The sequence below is a fragment of the Lissotriton vulgaris genome, chromosome 11 (genome assembly GCF_964263255.1).
Source record: "Lissotriton vulgaris chromosome 11, aLisVul1.2, whole genome shotgun sequence".
In the NCBI taxonomy this organism is placed as follows: domain Eukaryota; kingdom Metazoa; phylum Chordata; class Amphibia; order Caudata; family Salamandridae; genus Lissotriton; species Lissotriton vulgaris.
This window is the reverse complement of record NC_141699.1, coordinates 260,660,615-260,683,044: the sequence shown is the minus strand read 5'-3', so window position 1 is coordinate 260,683,044 and position 22,430 is coordinate 260,660,615. Positions and strand designations below refer to the sequence as shown.

Genomic DNA, 22,430 nt, shown 5'->3' with positions numbered 1-22,430 from the left:
TCAGCTATGCATTCGCCAAGAAATATCCCCAGGAAGTTTGTAGGCTTATTTTACCAGATTCAAGGCTGCTACCATTTCACTGGCACTGAGAGAACCTGTTCTAGATATTTGCTAGGCTGCTATGTGGGTGTCATCCCATGCTTTCACAAAGCACTACTGTCTGTACAGCCAGGTTGGTCGAGATGGACATTTTTGTCCACTCCATCCTCTAGGAAGTTTTAGTTTCAGCCACTTCACAAACCCACCCCCTAGAAGGTACTGCTTTGGTATCTGTTTAAAAGTTAAGTAAGGAATCTGTGGTTAGAAGTATCTATCAGAAGAACAAGTTACTTACCTTCAGTAATGCTCTTTCTGGTAAATACTCAATCTAATTGCAGATTCCCCACTTACCCCTCCCTGTTCTGTTAACGGAGTTCTTTTCCACTTAAAAAGGTGCCAAAGATAGATATCTGCGCACTGGTCAAACCCACTTTGCTGTTGGGTTTTGTGTGTGGATGTGCGAACAGCCTGGAAAGCAAATGATGTAAATGCATACGAGTGGCACCTATATGCGTTTCAGAGTCAGCACCGAGCCGCACAACTCCACCGGATCCAGTTTGACACCTATGGAATATTCAAAAGGGGAGGAATATTTGGTTAGATAGAGTATCCACCAGAAAGTGCTGGTGCAAAGGTAGGTTACTTGTATGGGTTGTAGGACAAATATTGCCTGGCTGAAGTATGTGCAAAAGGTTTTTCAGGCTCTTGGGTGGTCAGAGTTGTTTACAGCCCTTGAACCTAGTCGAAAATCTGATATAGCATGGACTAAGGAGAATTTCCTCGCCAATAGGAAATCTGATAAGGAGGCTTTATTATTGCCGGAAGGATTGGTACGGGCATTTGTCATGGTCCCAACTCTGGCATACACATTAAATAAAAGTGTGGATAAAGAGGATCCCTGATGGACTTCATAAGATGCATGTGTTGAGATTGTGGTAAAAGGTCCCAGCTGAACCACAATTTCCAGTACTTCCAAGAAGGTATTCATCCAGTGCAAGGCAGTCCCACTAAGTCCTGCTACCTCTAATTGATCGAGCAAGATCTTATGGTTGGCCATATCAAGGGCTGCAGTCAAATCCCAAAACACTAGAGCAAAGACCTAGCTGCTATCACTGCCATGCCAAAAGTCATCTAATACAGATAGAATCACAGATTTGGAGCTGTGATCAGGACGGAATCCTGCTTGTAGTGGATCGAGGAATTTAGATTTTTAAAGGAGGTTACATAATGCCTGGGGTACGTATACTTTGATTATTTTGGATTGAGATGGGAGCAGAAAATGGAGCAGTAGTTTTTTTAAAACCTTCAAGTTGTTTCCATGCTTTTTAAATTATGGAATGACCATTGAATTTTTAAATGTTTTAGGTACTGAGACTTGCATTAGGGATTTGTTCAATAGTTTTAAAAGTGGTAGTGCTATTGCCGAGGCTATGGTCCTCATAATTGCCATCAGGTGTTGTAAGTAGCTCCCATCTAAAAGGTCAAAAGAAGAAAGGCAATGAGGGTTCTAATCTTCAACCGAGATCTGTAAGCCCATAGAGTTAGTCACGAGGCTCTTCTTTAATCAATCATTTGTAGAGCGCAACAAATCACCCATGGGGGTCTTGAGGCACTGGAGCTGTAGTCACTCCGTGAAGGTTTTTTATTAAAACAACCAGGTCTTTACATCTCTTTTGATTTGTACTGAATTATAATCAACTCAATCTTGTTTATAAAGAAGGTAATTAGAGAGTCGCAAAACTTTTCTGGTGTCTCTAAACTTTGTAACTCATTTTTAGGTCGATAGTTCATTCAGTATCTCAAAGATCTCCTTCTGCTTGTCTGGAGCTTCAGTGATTTTGCTAGAATAGTAGAAAGATTTTATTTGAGAAGTATTAGTTTATATTTTAGCATTTCAGCTTTGATTTTGACCTTATTTTCTTCTCTTTACTCTTTATGCCAATGGCTTTCTACTCAACAAAGTTAAAGGTTGGCTATTTTATGCTGCAGAGTGATGGTGTTAAAAACTCAAAGAGTGACTGCCTATAAATCTTAAACAGACTCTCTTGGAGAAATGCAGATCATGACTGTCTGGCTGCAACTGACACATTGAGAACACGTATGCACCTGTATGCACCTGTGAGGAGAAACTCCCCTGAAGCAGAGTCCCTGTGACTTAAGGATGCCACTATTAAGGACGTTCTGCAAGTCTAGCTCTGCGTTTGATGTTCTTATTGACTGTTATTGTGGCATGGCCTGAAGCTAGGTTCTGAGAGATCTGCAGTAAAGCTGTATAACCCCTTTTGCTGTCTCCACAGATAATGACTATGTTTGAAGATAACTATCCAGAGTTTCTAAAGTTCTTCTTCATTATCAAAGGTAAGACCACATCCTGCTGCAGGTGCTAGGTTACTCCGCTGTGCACACAACACATGCACACACCCAAACGCGCACTAGCAAATGGACACACAGGCTATGGATCATCAGAAACAACACACACTGTGCACACCTTCCCCTACTGCTACAAGGCTCCGCCCATTGGATATTTTCAGTGAAAGAGCAGAATGACTCCTCTAAGTACATATCACAAAGTCTGTAGAGTTAATTCTCACCAGCAGCAATGGTATCAGAACTGCTTAGCTGTAACTGGGAGAGTGAAGTACTTTCTCACCAACAAATATTGAAACGTATTTAGTACTGTAATTATTTGTGAAATGCTGGGTCCTGTGCAAAAATAGAAAAAGAAAACAGAGCAACCATTGAAGGTGTCTGAAATAGCTAAAAGGTCTTCTTTGGACATAGCTGTCACGCAGCGTTAGCCCAGGACTGGAGTGGCAACTTAAAGGTGGCTATTACATACTTCCTTTGGACGTAAAATGACATAGTTTGAAAACAAGTTGAAAGGAAAGTTAAGTAAAACATGCATTTACAATGCAATAGGTCTCACAGTCGTGAGCCTTTGAGCCATTTGTACTGTAAATGGCAATGCCTTTCATAAAAAAATAAAAGGTATTGTCATTTACAATGCCAACAGTCCAAAGACCCACAAATGCAATACCCATTGCAGAGCGCGGTGTCCTTGAAGCAGGCGCCCCGCTCAGTAGTAAAGTTAGAAAAATAAATTAAACCGAGCGTGGTGTCCCTGAATTGGGCACTGCGCTCAGTAGTAAATTAAAAAAATATATATTATTGAAACCAAGCGCGGTGTCCCTGGGGATGACGCCGCGCTCAGTAGTAAAGTTTAAAAAAAAAATAATAATAAAACTGAGCGCGGTGTCCCTGAAGAGGGAGTAAATTTAAAATGAAAAAAACCCATCAAACTTTAAAAATAAAATTGAAACGGAGCGCGGTGTCCCTAAACAGGAGCCATGCTCAGCATGCAAGTACAACAAAGCAACCCCCATTGTACCCTTTAGTGTCAATAAATAAAATAGTGCTTACCTACTAGATAAACCAGACTGTGTAACGAGCCAAGTAAAAGGTCCAGTCCTTATGGGCGGTAACAAATGGCGACAAGGAGGTACCCAGGAAGGACTAACAAGCTGTATAATGAATCGGAAGCCAGCGTCTACAAAAGACAATGACGCAAGCCAATTCAAAATATGGGTGGAGAGTGGGCGGGGCTTCCACTGCATATTCTGACAGCATGCCTCGCAGAGCGAGCAGTGCATGCGCGCTGCAGCTAGGCTCAACCTAAAAAAAGTTTGTGAGCGTTGTTTCCTCCTTGCACTGTCAGAAACTGATATTCATCCTTACAACACTCAGCATTAAGGACAAGGATTTCAGCACACAGTGGAAAGCTATTGATGAAAGTCGCACTGGGTATATGTGATGTGGAAACGTTTAGACTCACACTACAGTGGGAGAAGCTATCAGGAGTTATAAGTGTTCACAAGAATCTATTTGTAAATAGATTCCATTAAAAAATGACAGGCTGGTCGCAAAAAGTCGCTGCACAATTTACACTGTTTGTTTGCGAGCTGCCTGTATGCACAGCAAGCCAATAGAGGGTTCCTGGTCCGTATAGAGACCTTGAATCCCTTGGGCAGAGATGGGTTCATTTGGCCGCTCTCAGTAATGTTGGTAGCAGGTAGACATCTTGTCGAAAGCAGTGGAGTCTACAGTATCCTGCTTTTTCAGGCAGTCCTTGGTCATGCCGGTGATAGCTGCTTTTGGCATTGCTCGCATAAGAGCACATTTAGGGCATTCTTAACTTCCGTCTGCCAACTTGTGGGGTTTTATAGCACCTGCGTTGAGGTGAATTGCTTATAATTTCGATATTCAAACCCTAACGTGATCCTCTGGACAGGACCTCGTGGAGGCCCTTGTCATTGCTGAATACAGACTATAAGATAGCTAGCAAGATCCTTGCCCAATGGATCTACCTGCTGCACCCTCCTTGGTATGTCAGAGCCAAGTGGCTCCATTGCAAACCATAATACATCCTAGAACTTTCGTAGGCTATTCAGGGTCGTGGAGGAGGCATACCAGGTTACAATGGCAGCACCTGGATAGACCCTCACGGGTGATAAGCTGTGCTTCACAAGTAATGATTTATTTAATGGTCCTGTCGAGAGTCATCAGCAAGGTGTTTGATATCCATAGCTCACATTATGTCTACTGTGCTTTAATGTACAGGATTTGGAGAGGGGATACTCCAATGGCTTTCAATGCTGTGTGCCAATACCACTGCTAAAGCTATGACAGGCAGGGTTATTTAAACACCAGTGTAAGTGACCCCAGGCTCTAGGCTGTGATGCCCATCCACCCCCTTATTCTTGTTCCTGGTAACAGTGCTGCCATGTCAGCCTAATGAAGAACAGCAGTGCCGACAGGAATATTCGGTCAAAAGATGGCCCAAAGACTATCTTCTTATATGATGACAACCTATTTATATTTCTGATGGACCAACATTGGCTGATGCCCGGTGGAGCTACCTGATAGCTATAGAGGAGATGGGCTGTGGTCTTCCCCCTCAGCCGTCACCTACCCAGCCAGACTTTGTGCCGAGTCTCCTTCGTCACTCCATCCTATCTCCCTCCAAGCTCCATTTATTTAGTCTCCCACACTCCTGAAATGTTTTTCTAGTAACTGACGTAATTGATGTAATCTTGTAATTTTGTGGAACCTTATGTAAAGCGCTCTGATACCTCCAGGTCTAGCCAGCGCCATATAAAACTCAAATACATTTTTTCTTTAAAAAGTACCCACTTTGGCCATCTTCATGAATCTGGTCAACATTCGGACCTCATTGTCAACTGGAGAAAGTCATGTGCATTCCAGATTTAACCAATGAAGGGGGGCTGAACTGGTGACGTTTAGAGCCACGTGGGAAAGGTGCCCCTTCAGGTAACTTGCAGTGTAACTTTATCAAGTCAACGATGGCTTGATGGTCAAAAACATAGGTCAAGCCATGTGCTCCTTGAAAGGCTGTATGAGATTCTAAAACACAGTGGCAATCTCTACCGTAGGTAAAACAGCGCTGGCCAAGATGGCGATGCTCTTCCATCTACCGTATTATTTTATTACCCTTTGCTTATGGGTGCTAGCTTCAAGGGCACAGGTTTGTGTTAGAAAATCTGAAATATCCTATAAAAGAATGATGCCTAAACACTTAAGACTTTGAGAAATACTACTTAGCCTTGCAGTTTCAATGGGTAGAAACAGTAGCTGGGTGACACCCATTTACATGAAACAGGATTGTCAACAGATGTGATAGGCTGAGGGGTCCTGACCGGTCTCTTCACTGGACAGAGGATCACATATGGTAGATGCCACAGACCGCTCTGAAGATCATTGAAATGTTAGAGGTGTTGCTTGTTGGAAACCAAGATGTTTTCAGCATATACCTTATGCCTCCCATATGTGGGCATACCAAGGGCCCACAGCTTTCTCACAGCCAGTCAGCATGCAGCCTGAACAAGGGTAGGGATAGTAATGGTAGGTGAGTGTCATGACATGGGCATATAGAAATCATTAACTGACCTGATGGGCACGGACGGACTTCCCAGGGGCCAATTCTAATTATATGGCATCCTGACAAACATACTGTGTGGCAAATGTGAAACAGGTAACCCAGAGCCCGACGCACTGAATAATCAGTTTAGGTGAGATTGTGGGACCGTTCACATGAAAATATAAAGCCCTGCCTGGCATGACGCAAATGGATCACTGACATAATATCGAGGGACATAATATCGACTAGCAAAAATATCGGCGAAAAAATATCGACAGACAGAATATCGACTTTGTATCTACAAACAGGTAAGTACAAAAATATTGAGTAAAAAATATCGTTTACAAAAATATAGTTTATAAAAATATCGACTTTATTAAAAAGAATGTTAAATTAAATTAATATTAGAAATTATTTACTAAAATATACTTAAAAATACTTAAATTACCTTATAATAATTAAATAATTAATTAAAGCTATAAAAAAAATTATAATCATATTTGGTAAAACATATATGTATAGTAAAAATATCCAATATTATTACCATAGGATAGCAGAAGTGTAAAAATGACTATTCCCACTCCAGAGAGTGCAACAGTAGATAAGGCGTTGGATAGCGTAGAGGTAAAAATTACTATTCCCACTCCAGAGAGTGCAACAGTAGGGAAAGCGTTGGATAGCGTAGGGGTACAAATTACTATTCCCACTCCAGAGAGTGCAACAGTAGAGAAAGGGTTGGATAGCGTAGGGGTAAAAATTACTATTCCCACTCCAGAGTGTGCAACAGTAGGGAAAGCGTTGGATAGCGTAGGGGTAAAAAGTACTATTCCCACTCCAAAGAGTGCAACAGTAGGGAAAGGGTTGGATAGCGTAGGGGTAAAAATTACTATTCCCACTCCAGAGAGTGCAACAGTAGGGAAAGCGTTGGATAGCGTAGGGGTAAAAATTACTATTCCCACTCCAGAGAGTGCAACAGTAGGGAAAGCGTTGGATAGCGTAGGTGTAGAAATTACTATTCCCACTCCAGTGAGTGCAACAGTAGGGAAAGTAGATACTTCATATATTATTTAAAAATATATATATATTAATATCTATAAAAAAAATAATTACAACTAATTACCAATTTATTATAATATAATAATTAATTAATTACAAATACTAATTTAAATTAATCATTACAATTAGTTATCTATTATTACTAATTAATTACAAATTAACAATTAATTGATTAATACATAAAAAGTTACTTAACAATTAAAATCTAATAAATACCAAAAAAATTAATATATGTAATTAGTTATATTTAAATTACTTCCCACCCTATTCCCCTATGAACCCACAACCCACTACAGAAAATAAATTAGTAAAATTAACATAATTATCAATTAATCAATTTAATAACTTTAATTCTCAATTAAAATTTAATTAATTACCAAATAACAATTATTTAACAATTAATTGTAAATAAATAACACTACATAAATTAACATATTTAATTAATTATAATTAAATTACTTCCCACTCTATTCCCCTATAAATCCACAACCCGCTACAGAAATTAAATTAGTTAAATTAACATAATTATCAATTAATCAATTAAATAAAATTAATTTCCAATTAAAATTTAATTATTAAAAATAAAAATTAATTAACAATTAATTATAAACAAATACCAATAAATAAATTTACATATTTAATTAATTATAATTAAATTACTTCCCACCCTATTCCCCTATAAACCCACAACCCGCTACAGAATTAAATTACGCAAAATTTAAATAACATTAAATTCATTAATTAAATTACATTATAACAAAAATAAACACTTTTAACACATAAAATACACTATAAAAAATTCGATATTATTAAATGTTCGATATTTTTATTAACCTATATTATGTACTTCGATATTTTGACTATATTTTAAAATTTGATATTACATTACTTACCTTCAAAACGATATTTTTGATGTCTATATTCTGTCCATTCGATATTTTGTCCAGCCTATATTTTTTACTCGATATTATGTCCATTCGATATTTTGTAGTCGATATTTTGTCTGTTTACCGACGCAAATAAAAGAAATATAAGATGGGAAATGAGAAACATCTTAGAATATGCAAACAAAATCTCTCGACACTCCAGAGTTCTATAAATACAAATTGACTTTACGCACAGAAATTTTTTTACACCAAAGAGACTCAATAAAATACCTGCTCAACACGTTCTGTCTTGTCCTAGGTGCAGTGCAGTAGATGTGGAATCGTTCACAAAGTATGTGCCTGCTATAAGATCAAGAGATATTTAAAAGAAATTACAGATTTACTAGATTAGACACTGGGAAGGATGGATCTGCACACACCTCACTCAGTGTCTCAGATCTTTTGCCAGCCCTAAACCCAAGAATGGAGGCAACAGATTCCTCAATTTGGTTTTCCTGCTGGCTAAAAGAGCGATAGCACTGACGCGACATTCTTTAGGGACTCCACCACTAAGCCAGGAGCTGAAATAAATAGATGGGCTGCAAGCAAGACTGTAGTCGTTCATGGGGAAGGCTATAGAGGCCCGAGTAGGTGCGCAGTTGAGCATTCGTGGGAAGAAATACTAATGGCCTAGTGCTAGTGATATTGGTACCTAGGATGTCCTACATCTGACACACATCAATGTCTTACCAAGTTTCTTCTCCATAATAAGTCAGATCCCTAACTCGGAGTGATAAGTCTCATCCTGAAGGCTATGCTTTGTAGCATGTGGTATATCTTGGAAAACAACTGAACAAAGTGCCCTCCTTTTGCTTGCCCCTCAGTAGACACTGAAGCAACTCTATTGTAGCCATTCCCTTTCGGTTACATTTCATCTAGTATGTGGACGCCTGATTTTTGTTTGGTTCCTATTAGATTGTATGTTCATTTACTATAAGCACGTACAATGCTAGACATTTTTAAATATTGCATAGTTTGTTTCTCATGATAATTTCTGCGTCATTTGACTGCACCGAAATCTACTGGCCCATGTGTTCAGTGCAACCATACCTATTGTTTATGTTTGAGATAATACAAACCATCTAATTCCTTGCCTTGATTTACAGCCCCAAGGTTGTTCCCAGTTGCATACAACCTTATCAAGCATTTTTTGAGTGAGAACACCCGCAAGAAAATCATTGTATTGGGAGGTAAGAGATCTGCAACCCATTTTCTTAAGTGGTGGGCATGGATGGAGGCTGCATAGACATCACACATGATGGTGATGGAGAATTCTGGACAATGAAGCTGGTCATACATAAGAACCCACACACTGTCATCGCTGTGATGGTTCACCCTCATCCAAACCCTACTATGTTGCTCTGTTTACAAAAGATCATATATGAAATATGCCTAATACGATAAACATTTTCTCTGCTAAAGTCTCTGCTGCTTCTTGGAACTGGGTTCAGGATTTATAAAATACTTTTAAAAAACAAGCATTTGCAATGCAATAGGTCGGGCATTTAGTACCTTTAGAGCTATTGGCGTTGTAAATGACAATGTCTGTTCCCCAAGTGTTTTGGTTTTTAGTGGAGAGAAGTGGATATATGTGGTTTGGAGTGGAATTATGTGGTTTGAATTTGAATTGTTAATTGTGGAATTGTGTGGGATGGAACTGTGTGTTGTGCAGTGGAATTAGGTGGCATGGTGAATAGATAGGGGTGAGAGCTGCACAGAATAGATAGAACGGGAGCGAGGGACAAGTACTTTGTGAATGAAGTGGTGAATGAACTTCGTATAGAGGAGCAGAAAGTGTGTGAAAAAGAGAAAGATGGGGAGAGCAGGGCACAGACGCATAAAGAGGGTGCATATGTGTACGCAGAAGACACCTCAAAAAAAGGAGGAGAGCATAGGTTTGAGGGATAGAAATCTTGAAAAGGCACAGGAAAGAAACTGTGCTCGAAGACGTGAAGTGAACCAATGTGAGAGGCAGCAAGAGTGAGTGAGAAGTATCAGAGATTACGAGAGAGAGACAAACGAGTGGGAGGGGCACCCAGAGGGGGAGGCGAGAGGTGGACCAGTGCACAGCATGAGGTGGCACAGGAAGGTAGCAGGTGCGTACGTAAAAAAAAGCCTCTCCTTGGGTGTATTGCACATATATAAGTGCTGCTGAATCAGAGGGCTGAGGAATGTTTGCATTTTACAGCCCCTTTAATCTTGGGTTAGGAGTGCTCATTTGACTATTGGAAGCCAAAAACAAGAAGTCGTACAATTGAACAACCCTATTATAACAAAAAGAATAAACAGTATAATATCCTTTTAAAGTTAGTACTGCACTGTAATATTGTTATACTTTAAGGGGGAGTAAATTAACATGTAAAAGAATAAAGGGCATTCCTCAAAAAGCATTTGGAGGAGAAATTGCCAAGAACCCATAGAGTATGGAATCCCATACACGTGAAATGGAAGCAGAGCTTTATCCTGCTTGATTCAATATAGGTTGTTGCCTGAAACGAGATGCAGAGTAAATGGAATTAAATGAAAGGAGTAACGAGATTCACCTGTAAAAAACAGATGCTGAAACTCCGAAAACAGAAGGCTATAGCAGAGGCCGTCCCCGAAGGGGTCCTCGAGGGCCAGCGCCATAACAGCCGCCAGAGCCCGCAGGGAACGTGTCCGGTTAGCGCAGGTTTGCGCGTCCGGGAAAGGCCGCATGGAGAAAAGCGCCCGAGGACCTCTCCTCCCCCTTCCCAAGAACAATGGGAGGGGATAAAGGGGGAGGAGGGTATAAGGCGACGCTCCCCCTGGGCAGCTCACCTTTACATCAGGGAGCCTGGGGAGCGGCGCCAACGGATTTCGAGGGGATAGGCTACAGTGCTGGAAAACTCCAAAAAGGACACAAGCGTGCCACAACATAATAGCAAAGATGGAGCAGAGCACACCATGGCGTTTGTAGGAAGATTGCTGTCAGAGCTTACTAGACGTCAGCCTCACAGAGATACGGCTAGAGGTGGGTATCCTAGCGCTCGAGTGGAGCAATGACATGGGCAGGTCCACAGAAAGAGCAGCAGGATGCGCAAAGGGATGACACAGGGTAGGGGGAGCAGCAGGAAGACGGAAGCCTCCCTGGCGGCGTGGCGGAAACAAAAGGTGTATTGGTTTGGTTACGGAAACACACCGACAGGGCGGTGTGTAGAAGGAGGGCCACTCACTCTGGGATGCCACATGGCTGGGTGAGTGCGGCCGGACAAAAAAAATAAATCAGGGTAGCAAACGGAGATGGCACTTGCAGCCCAGCCCCCGCCAGACAGCAGCAAGCAGGAGAGACTAGTAAGGTAGCGGGTTGGGGCCTGGCTCCAGGGAATGGCTACCCCTACAACCAAAGGGGCGTGGAAAACAACAAAGAACAATCAATGAGCTGTCATGGTGATTTACAACCCTAGGATATGCAAACAAGCAAAAGACTAACCAGTGCTTTATGACCAGCCAATGATTTATGGCTGATAATTTATGATGTATGTGGAGAAACAAGGACCCCCTGATAAGAATCAACTTCCTGGGTCAGGGTAAACAATATGTGTGAATAAAACACCCAGGCAAATACTCAATACCTACTAGCACATGAAAGGTGGCGAACATCCATTAGTTTTAATATTTAAAAGTGTTTTGTGTATGAAAGAATGCATATGCTATAATGCCAAAATGTTTTATCAAATGTCAATAACCATGTATTGATTTTATCATACAATATTTTCTATAAGGAATTAAAATGTATTCTATGTGTAAAAACAGTAGTTGATCATTATTTGTGTGGTGTTCGCCACCTTTCATGTGCTATTAGGTATTGAGTATTTGCCTGGGTGGTTTTATTCACACATATTGATAATTTATGATGCCCATGCAGAATGATTTATGACAACAAAATGATGACAGATTTGGGACAGAATGATTTAGGACATCCCGATGATTTATGACCATGATTTATGGCTGCTGATTTATGATGATCAGGCAGAGTTATTTATGACAAAAATAATAGCCAATTTGCGGATGATTTATGATGCTCATGCAGAATGATTTATGACAACAAAATGATGACAGATTTGTGACAGAATGATCTATGGTACCCGATGATTTATGTCCCTTGATTTATGATGTCCAAATGACACCAAGTGATACCCAATTATGATAATGTATGATCATGATTTATGACCCCGGCTCCGAGATGGTGTCATGGGGAGTTGTACAAATATGACGTATGTAATGAGTGAAAAAACTGCGGCCAACAACCACCACAAAACCAATGACTGTTGGCTGTGTGTAGCAATACAGATACGCAAGTATGGTAAGGTTCCGGGAATGGGCGCAGTGACGCTGTTATAGCAGAGGCCGCCCCCAAAGGGGGCCTCTAGGGCTGGCGCCATAACGACCACCAGAGCTTGCAGGGAACAGATCTGGTTAGCGCTGGTTTGTGCTGCAGGGAATGGCCGCGCGGCGAAAAGCACCTAAGGACTTCTCCTCTCCCTTCCCAAGAACAAAGGGAGTAGAGAAAGGGGGAGGAGGATTTGAGGCGACGCTCTCCCTGGGCAGCTCACCTTTACATCAGGGAGCTGGGGGAGCGGTGCCAACGGATTTTGAGTCCCACCCACCCACACCTACAACAGCAGCGTCGCAGTGCTGACAGGGACGAAAGGAACTAATGATGCAATGATTGGCGATGGAGACACACCCGGCAGTGTGTGGGAGTAAGGCCACTCACTTTGGGAAGCCTCACGGCTCAGTGAAGTTGTGCCACTCACTTTGGGATGCCTCACGGCTAAGTGAAGTGGTCTAACAAAGGGGGCATCAAACTGAGATGGCACTCGCATCCCAGCACCCGCCGGACAGCAGGGCACAACAGACTCCAACAAGATAGCGAGCTGGGGCCTAACTCTTGGAAGAAGCTACCCTCATGCGATGAGAGCGCAAAAAGATCGCGAACCCAACCAAAAGGGGCGGAAACAAAAGGTGTATTGGTTTGGTTACGGAAACACACAGACAGTGCGGTGTGTAGAAGGAGGGCCACTCACTCAGGAAGGCTTCACGGCTGGGTGAGTGCGCCTGACAAAAAAATTGGGGTAGCAAACGGAGACGGCACTCGCAGCCCAGCCCCCACCGGACGGCAGGGCGCAGGAGAGACTAGCAAGGTAGTGAGTTCGGGCCTGGCTCCAGGGAAAGGCTACCCCCCACAAGCAGAGGGACGTGGAAAACAACAAAGAACAATCTACGAGCTGTCAGGGTGATTTGTGTCCCTAGGATATGCAAATGAGGAAAAGACTAACCAGTGATTTATGACCAGCCGATGATTTATGGCTGATGATTTATGATGCCCATGCAGAATGATTTATGACAAAAAAATTATGACAGATTTGGGACAGAATGATTTAGGACATCCCGATGATTTATGACCATGATTTATGGCTGCTGATTTAAAATGATCAGGTAGAGTGATTTATGACAACAAATAATAGCCTATTGGCGGATGATGTATGATGCTCATGCAAAATGATTGATCAATCAATCAATCATAGCATTTATAAAGCACACTACATACCCGTGAGGGTCTCAAGGTGCTAGGGGGGGGAAGCCGCTACTGTTCAAAGAGCCAGGTTTTCAGAAGTCTCCTGAAGGTTAGGAGGTCTGCCGCTGGCGGTCACTCTTCGGGTGCGGGGGAAGGTGGCGAGGACACGGTCTGCGGAGCTGAGCTGGCGGGTGGGGGTGTAGAGGCTGAGTCAGCTGTTGAGGTACGCTGGTCCGGTGTTGTGTAGTGCCTTGTGTGCGTGGGTGAGGAGTTTGAAGGTTATCCTCTTGTTGATGGGGAGCGAGTGCAGGTCTCTCAAGTGGGGTGTGATGTGATTCCAGCGAGGGATGTCGAGGATCAGGCATGCGGAGGCGTTCTGGATGTGTTGGAGCCGTTTCAGGAGTTTGGCCGGGGCTCCTGTGTAGAGTGCATTTCCGTAGTCCTGTCTACTGCTGACGAGGGCCTGGTTGACCGTCTTTCTTGTTTCGGTGAGGATCCACTTGAAGATCCTGCAAAGCATGTGGATGGTGTTGAAGCAGGAGGAGCATTGACCTGCTTTGTCATGGAACAGGTGGAGTTGAGGATGACCCCTAGGTTGCGTTCGTGGTCGGTGGGTGTAGGGGTGCTCCTAGTGCAGTCGGCCACCAGGAGTCATCCCAGGCCGAGGAGGTGGATCCGAGGATGAGGACCTCCGTCTTGTCCGAGTTCAGCTTCAGTCGGCTGTTTCTCATCCAGTCGGTGATGGACTTTGTTCCTTTGTGGAGGTTGGTTTTGGTGGTGTGGGGGTCTTTGGTGAGGGAGAGGATCAGCTGGGTGTCGTCGGCGTAGGAGATGATGTTGAGGTCATGGCGTCATGCGACGTGGCCGAGCGGTGCCATGTAGACGTTGAACAACGTTGGGCTGAGGGATTAGCCTTGGGCGACGCCGCAGATGATCTTGGTGGCTTCGGAGCGTAAGGGGGGGAGGCGGACGTTCTGTGTTCTGCCGGAGAGGAAGGAGGTGGTCCAGTCCAGGGTCTTCTCTTGGATTCCGGCATTGTGGAGGCGTGTTCGTTGTGTGCGGTGGCAGACCGTGTCGAAGGCTGCTGACAGGTCCAGGAGGATGAGGGCCGAGGTTTCTACGTTGTCAAGCAGGGTCCTGATGTCGTCGTGGCAGCAATGAGGGCAGTTTCAGTGCTGTGGTTGCAGCGGAACCCGGACTGGGAAGGGTCCAGGTTGCTGGTCTCCTCGAGGAACCTTGTCAGTTGCTTGTTAACGGCCTTTTTCTATGACCTTCATCGGGAACTGGAGCAGGGAGATTGGTCGGAAGTTCTTGAGGTCCTTGGGGTCCGCCTTGGGTTTCTTAAGTAAGGCGTTGATGTCGGCGTGCTTCCAGCTCTCCAGGAAGGTCGCTGTCTCAAAGGAGATGTTGATGGTTTTCTGGAGATGGGGTGCGATGGTGCTGCTGGCTTTGTTGAAGATGTGGTGCGGGCAGGGTCTTCCGGGGATCCGAAGTGGATGGTGTTCATGATCTTGATGGTGTCGTTGATGTTGGTCCAAGCGAGCAGGCGGTTGGTGCGGGTGGTGGTCGTGGGAGCGGGGGTCTCAGCGGTTGCCGGGTGTTGACAGCGTCGAAGCTGTCGTGGATGTCTGCGATCTTGCCATGCAAGAAGGTGGCCAGCGAGTTGCACAGGTCTTGTGACGGTGGGATGTCATTGGTGTTGGAGCTGGGGTTGGAGAGTTCCTTCACAATGTTGAAGAGCTCTTTGCTGTTGTGTGCGTTGTTGTCTAGGCCGTCTTTGAAGGTGGTCCTTATGGCGGATCTGATGAGGTGGTGGTGTCTGCGGGTGGCGTTCTATTGGGCTGTGTAGCCTTCCGGTGTTCGTTCACGGATCCAGTTTTTTTTAGTTTTCAGCAGGTTCGCTTGGCGGCATGGAGGTCTTCGGTAAACCAGCTGGCTCTCTTGCTGGTATGGGTGTTGGAGGACTTCTTGAGCGGGGCGAGGGTGTTGGTGCAGTCGTCCATCCACTGTCTGAGGCTACGGGCGGCGGCGGCGGTCGAATCTGCTGGTGGGCTCTGGGCGAGGGTGGTGGTTAGCTGGTCCTCGGTGACCTTGCTCCAGCGGTGACGGGGCATCTGCTGGGTGCTGTGGTGTGTTGTGGGTTTCCGGAAGGTTAAGCGGATGCAGCAGTGGTCGGTCCAGTGGAGTTCGGTGGTGCGGTTGAAGAAGACGTGGGAGCCTGCTGAGAAGATGGGGTCAAGCGTGTGGCCAGCGGAGTGGCCACACACATTATGACAACAAAATGATGACAGATTTGTGACAGAATGATTTATAATACCCATTGATTTATGACCCGGCTCCGAGAAGGTGTCCAGGGGAGTTGTACAAATATGAGAATGTAATGAGTAATAAAACTGTGGCCAACAACCACCACATAAACAATGACTGATGGCTGTGCGTAGTAATACAGATACATAAGTATGGTACAGTTCAGGGAATAGGTGCAGTGCGGCCGTTATGATAAGTTACTATTATTTGCCACCTGGTGAAATGACGTACAAAGCCAGTTACAGCGTAGGAGGTTGCAGACACCAAAAATAAAGTTGAAAGTGCCCGCTGCCGTTTATTGAATGATTTAAACACGAAAATGGAGCATGCAAATAGCTAAATAAACATGTGCCCAAGACCGACCAAACACAAACTAATGCTACCCGATCAACCAAGTATAAAAAATACTCTCCAAACTCTGTCCACAAAGAGGATTTTATCTGATCCGGAGTTCCATTGTGGAGGAAACCTTGGATGATTTCGCCATTGGTTGAACGCCCAACAGTGTAATTAGGCCAGAATGTTGTGAGTAAACTAAAATCAAATACAATAATAAAAACTAAAACAACAGAGCTTGAAGTATTAGAATTTTCTCTTGCACCATGCAAGCGAATAATCTTGACCCTGCATGTTTGTGGTCTCAAGATGTCAGAACTGTTAGTAGCACTTTAGAATCCCTTCTTCCCCCAAGATGAAGTGTATAAAAACACACCATATATTAAGACCTTGTTTTTTGTTTGTTTTTTACCCACACGTGGATCTTTGAGCGTCCATGCCAGCAGCGTTCCTGTGGGTGGCCTTGAATAATACCTTATTCTTTAAATGTGCATCCCAAGCCTACGGTGCCAAGCAAGCACAGCAAGAGCCAGGCGCCGCAGCCAAAACCAAAAGCCTGCCTAGGAGGCTTCCTGTTGTCCGAGCAAACACACAGCACGGAGGGGTAGGAGATGTAAAGGGGCAAATTGGTGTTGATGCCTCAGAGCAGGCATGTAAGGGCTAAGAGAGAGGGAGGGTAAGCACAGGGAGAGGGACAAGATGGGACCAGAAAAATCAGCGCAATGAATATTACAAGTTGAGTCCAGAATCAATACTTTTGCCAAGTGACATCCCCGTGAAGGCTCAGCTGCTCAGGCTGCTGCATGTTATTGCATAAGTCTGCACGTCTGTCGCAAAGGTGACTTCCGAGGAGAGTACCAATTTTCTCCAGGATGTGAAGATGACACAACTCTCCAAGGCGGATAGGCAGGACTTGGATGCCGCAGTGACAACTAATGAAATAGGCATGGCAATAAGGGGACAACAATCGAGTGAAGCGCCAGGCCCAAATGGAAAAGCAATGTCTGACAAACTGACATCTCACATGCTCAGAATGTTTGAGGAGGCATGAGCAAAAGGAAAGCTTTCCCCTTACTAGGCGCTAGCCACAATCACAGTCATACGAAACAACGGCAAACAATGTGACACTTGAGCCATTTGTAGACCTATATCCTTGTTAAATGCAGAGGCCAAGATCCTCACTAACATTTTAATGTCCTACTTGCAGCGTATTATATAATCCCTGATCCACCCAGATCAATTATGCCAGATAGAAGTCTGAGACTCAGTTTGAAGAGTACAGTAGAGAAATACAGGAGTCCACACTAGTGCTACCCCTGGATACAACTATGGCTATTGATACACTAGAATGGCCCTACATGCTTGAGCTATTAAACAGACTGGGCCTTGGTCCTAATTTAAGATGATCTATTGTACTTTTTTACAGTGAACCGCTGCCAAAAGTGAGAGTTAATGGGGTTCTGTCTAGTCCATTTGAGCTAGACAGGGACACAAGACAGGGCTGTCTCCTGTAACCGATGATATTCACACTGGCCCTAGAGCCACTAACGGCTTGTGTCAGGGAACACCCCCTAAATACAGGACTATAGTGAAAGGAAACATGGGAGGAGAGAATCTCCCTATATGCAGACGATATTCTGTTGTACATGGTACAGCACAAACCGACAGTAGATAGGATACTGCCTATTTTTGGAAACTTTGGGAAATATTCGACTATATAATAAATTGGGAGAAGTCCCACATATACCCACTGAATAGAATGAATATCCACAAAATAAGAGAATGGCCGATAAAGGTCTCATGCCAGGGATACCTAGGCATCTATATCACGGGAGACAGGAGCACTTTCTTGGAGAGCAACCTATACACAATTCTGGATAAATTCCAGGGGAACATTTGACAATGGAGGAAGCTGCTGCTGTTACTGCTTGGCAAGGCTGCAAAAATGTTTATACGCACCCCAGAATTCCCCATATAAAATACCACTCAGCTTTTTTCAGAAACTAGATTCTGAAATTGGACTTCTGCTGTGGGCTCAGCCAGGATAGAACTCGCTAAGTTGAAGAGCGGGCATTGCGAAGGAGGAATCGTGCAACTGGATATGCGGAAGTACTACTGGGGCACACAGCTATCCACGATAAATGATTGGGTATTCCCAAAACAGGACATGCCGGCAATCAGGTTTGATAGGCCTGTGATGGAGAACACATGATGTATGGTGGTACTTTACAGGCATAGCATAGCAGTAGACATGCTGATTCGCATTCAAGCAATGGTGAGGGAATAGAGGAAAGTCACGAAATATTCAAGATGGGAAGCACGACTGGCGAGAGAGACACCCCCCTCCATGGGACAGTGGCCTCATGTATGAGGTAGTCAAGTTTTTCAGATTTCAATGCTGGGACTGAATTGGCATAAGCAAACTAGGGAATCTCTGCGATGGAGATGACTTTATCCAAGTTAGAGACCTTCAGGATGAATATGATATGCCAGATTCTGAGGCCTTTCGTTCCTCCAGCTCCGATATGCATAGTGGTCCATGTTCAAAAAGGTATAGAAATCCCAGATTCCTCCCCATTAGAAGATAGCGTGCTGGGTGACCCTCTGAGGAAAAAAGCAGTCTCTGGGATCTAACATAAAACCACTCCCTGACACACTCCAAACATTAAAAGAAAGCTGGAAGGTAGTCTTGGGCCCCTGGGAGGAGAAGGCATTAAGAGCCCCGCCCGAAATGGTGATAAGATCGGGATTTTGATTGTTCCAACTACATATTCTTCATAGATCCTACAATTCCAGGGTAGCCCAGAAGAAAATGGGCAGAGCCAACTCAGACTGCTGTTTCAGAGACTGCACCCAGGTAGGACCCTTCATTCACATACTCTGGACATGCACCACTGTGCAGGGCTATTAAGAGGAAATAGGAGACTGCATGGCAGCAGTTGGGGAGGGAGAGGGGCGAATTTACACAGCCCAGTAAAATGCACGTTACTGAACATATAGAGGGGGGGGGGGGAGAGTCTTGAAATACACAATAATATTGTTGACAGTGGGATGGGGAGTGGCAAAGAGACACATAGCTAGTCTGCGGAAGGTGGGAGAAACACCCACGACAGCGACATGGAAGGACAACATGCATTGGTGTATGGTGGAAGAGCAGTAAATCTACGAGGACAATGGCTGCCCACAAAAATGGACAAAGATTTGGGGCATGGAAGACATACAGGAGACTTCAAGGGTAATCACAGTTTCAAGTAAGAAATGCAGGAGGAAAGGAGGATAAGGAGTGATGTGGACCCTGTTGGGTAAGTACTCAATGGTTGGGAAATCATGCCCTGTACAGTCATTGAACATTGTGGATTATTGTCAAGAAGTGTCCTGTTTGTGACACAGCTGTGTTATGATTGTTAAAAAACAAACAAACAAAATTTGTGTCATACTCTCTTAAACTGAAGAGGTTCTGCCACTGGTGTGCTCAGAAGAAATTTGATCCTATCTCTTGCCAGGAAGAGGCAACTCTACTAGATCTGCTTCATTTGACTAAAGCAAAACTGCAATGTTCTTCTATTAAAGTCCATCTTGTAGCAATTATGCTCTACCGCAAATGTCCTTCACAAAATTTTTCAAAATCCCTGAAGTCAAGAATTTCCTCGAAGACATTAAGAAAACTCATCCCCCTATCTGGAATGTCAATACCACCAGCTTTTGCAAGAGGGGTTACCTGGGTTTTAGGCCCCGTGCTAGACGGCCATCTAGGGAAACCTACCAAACCCACACATTTCTTAAAAGTAGACACCCGGGGGCTTCCAAGGAGGTATGGCTTGCGTGGATCCTCCAACGTTCCTTTACCCAGAATCCCTTGCAAACCTCAATTTTTGCTGAAAAAATCAGTTTTTTCACACTTTTTTTTGTGTGGGAAATCGTGGCATCACTGGGCTCACACAAATTTCCTCCAACCCAGCGTTCCCCCAGGTCTCCCGATAAAAATGGTACCTCACTTGCGTGGTTAGGCATAGTGGCTGCAACAGGAAAAGGTCCAAATCATACGGTGGAGAAATTTAAAAAACCTATAGCAACATTACCTTCTTTTTTGGGTGGGGGGGCTGAGTTTTTGCACCGGGGCTCGGCGGGCATCTTTGGAAACTACCCAACCCAAACAGTTCTGAAAAGTAGACACCCGGGGGAGTCCAGGGAGGTATGGCATGCGTGGGTCCCCCAATGTTTTCCTACCCAGAAATCCTTGCAAACCTTAAAATTAGGTAGAAATATCACTTTTCCAAACTTTTTTGCGTGGGATCTCCGTTCCGGCAAAAATGTCCTACCCCCCAGCATTCCCCTTGTTCTCCCGAGTAAAAGGATACCTCACTTGTGTGGGTACCCCAAAGCAGAACAGGCCAAAAATGAATTTTGAAGAAAGTAGTATTTAAGTTTTACAAGTTAAGCCCCCCTGCCTTAGTCACAGGCCTTTGGCCCACCCACACAAGTGAGGTATCATTTTACTCGGGAGAACAAGGGGAACGCTGGGTGGTAGGACATTTGTGCCGAAATTGTTTTGAAAGATTTAAGTTTTCAATTTGAGAGCGTACAATTCTTGGAACACTATTGCATGGCAATTGTGACAGACATTTTCAAGTTTGCAGGAGATTGTGGATAAAAAAAAATAGAATACACCATAAAGACATGACCATATACTCCCATGGTTTATCAATAATATCTAAATTTAGTAATTTATTTCTAGCTATAATGTACACCTTAACAGACTTACTCAAAAGTCAAACATTCAAGCACGGCTATCTATTCCTCAACAACACACACATACAGGTTGGATTTGGCACGAGGGCGAATGATGGTTCAGTACATAAAATTTTATTAACAAGATATTTCATCAAAATGAAATGCTCTGTCAATAAATAAATGCAGGAAAACCGAACCAGTGACTCGCAACTCGTGAGCTGTAAAGCCACGACAAGGCACCAACCGTTTTACAGGCCATTCACGCACTTTTCATACCTGATACACACCAGACCATTGACACCATCCGGAAGGAAAAGCAACACATTACAACATTCACAAAAAGGGACAAGGTACATCCTACTTCTGAAAGAGAAAAAAAAACAAATATTACTGGACAGCCATCTAAACCGCAAGCACACACACATACTGGTTGGATTTGGTACGAGGATGAGTGATGATTCAGTACATACAATTTTATTTGCAAGTAATTTCACAAAAATGAAATACACTGCGTATAATTGAAAGTATGATAAACTGAACCACTGACTCACAGCTCGTGAGCTGTAAAGCCACATCAAGGCACCAACCTCTTTACAGGCCATTCATACACCTTTCATACGTGTGACACATACTACACATTCACACCGCCAGCCGCGGACCCATCACATTACAACACTCACACCAGCAGACCGCGCCATTCAAGGGCCCATCACTTTCACACGCCCACGTATCTGCCACAGCAACTACACAAAATGATGGACTGCGTAGAGTGTCACTCAACTAGCAGTGTGTGTAGTGACCAATAGAAAGTTAGTACTCACACACCGCCAGCCGAGCGCCAGTCCACTCACACCACCATCCAAGCACCAGACCATGCACACCGCCAGCCAAACACCACTCAGCGCACACCATCCAGCCAAGCGCCACTCCACACACACCGCCAGCCAAGCACCACTCTGTGCACAGACAGCCAAGTACCACTCACACACTGCCAGCCAAGCACCACTCCACGCACACCGCAAGCCAAGCGCCACTCCACACACACCGCCAGCCAAGCACCACTCCGTGCACAGACAGCCAAGTACCACTCCACGCACACCATCCAGCCATGCGCCACTCCACACACACCGCCAGCCAAGCAGCACTCCGTGCACAGACAGCCAAGTACCACTCCACGCACACCATCCAGCCAAGCGCCACTCCACACACACCACCAGCCAAACACCACTCCACACACACCACCAGCCAAGCACCACTGCACACACACACCACCAGCCAAGTACCAGTCCACGCAGCCCACCAGCCAACCACCAGTGCACACACACCACCAGCCAAGCACCAATCCTTGCACTCCACCAGCCAAGCACCATCCACTCACACCGCCAGCCAAGCACCTAACCATGCACTCTGCCTGCCAAACAAAAATCCACACACACCACCCGCAAAACACCAAACCATGCACTCTGCCAGGGAGGCACCAGTCCACACACACCTCCAGCCAAGTGCCAGTCCACGCACACCGCCATCCAAGCACCAGCCGGCACACACCACAATCACATTT

The 22,430-nt window shown here is 44.4% G+C and overlaps 1 protein-coding gene across 1 annotated transcript in view; it reads left to right on the top strand.

The window, feature by feature from the left end:
• The window catches only part of LOC147679625 (SEC14-like protein 2), a 269,075-nt gene that overhangs the window by 143,511 nt on the left and 103,134 nt on the right, over positions 1-22,430 (top strand). Inside the window, exons 7-8 of the mRNA XM_086943202.1 lie at positions 2,337-2,397; positions 9,063-9,146. Of these exons, the coding sequence (XP_086799328.1) occupies positions 2,337-2,397; positions 9,063-9,146 (145 nt within the window). The remainder of the gene's footprint in view (positions 1-2,336; positions 2,398-9,062; positions 9,147-22,430) is intronic.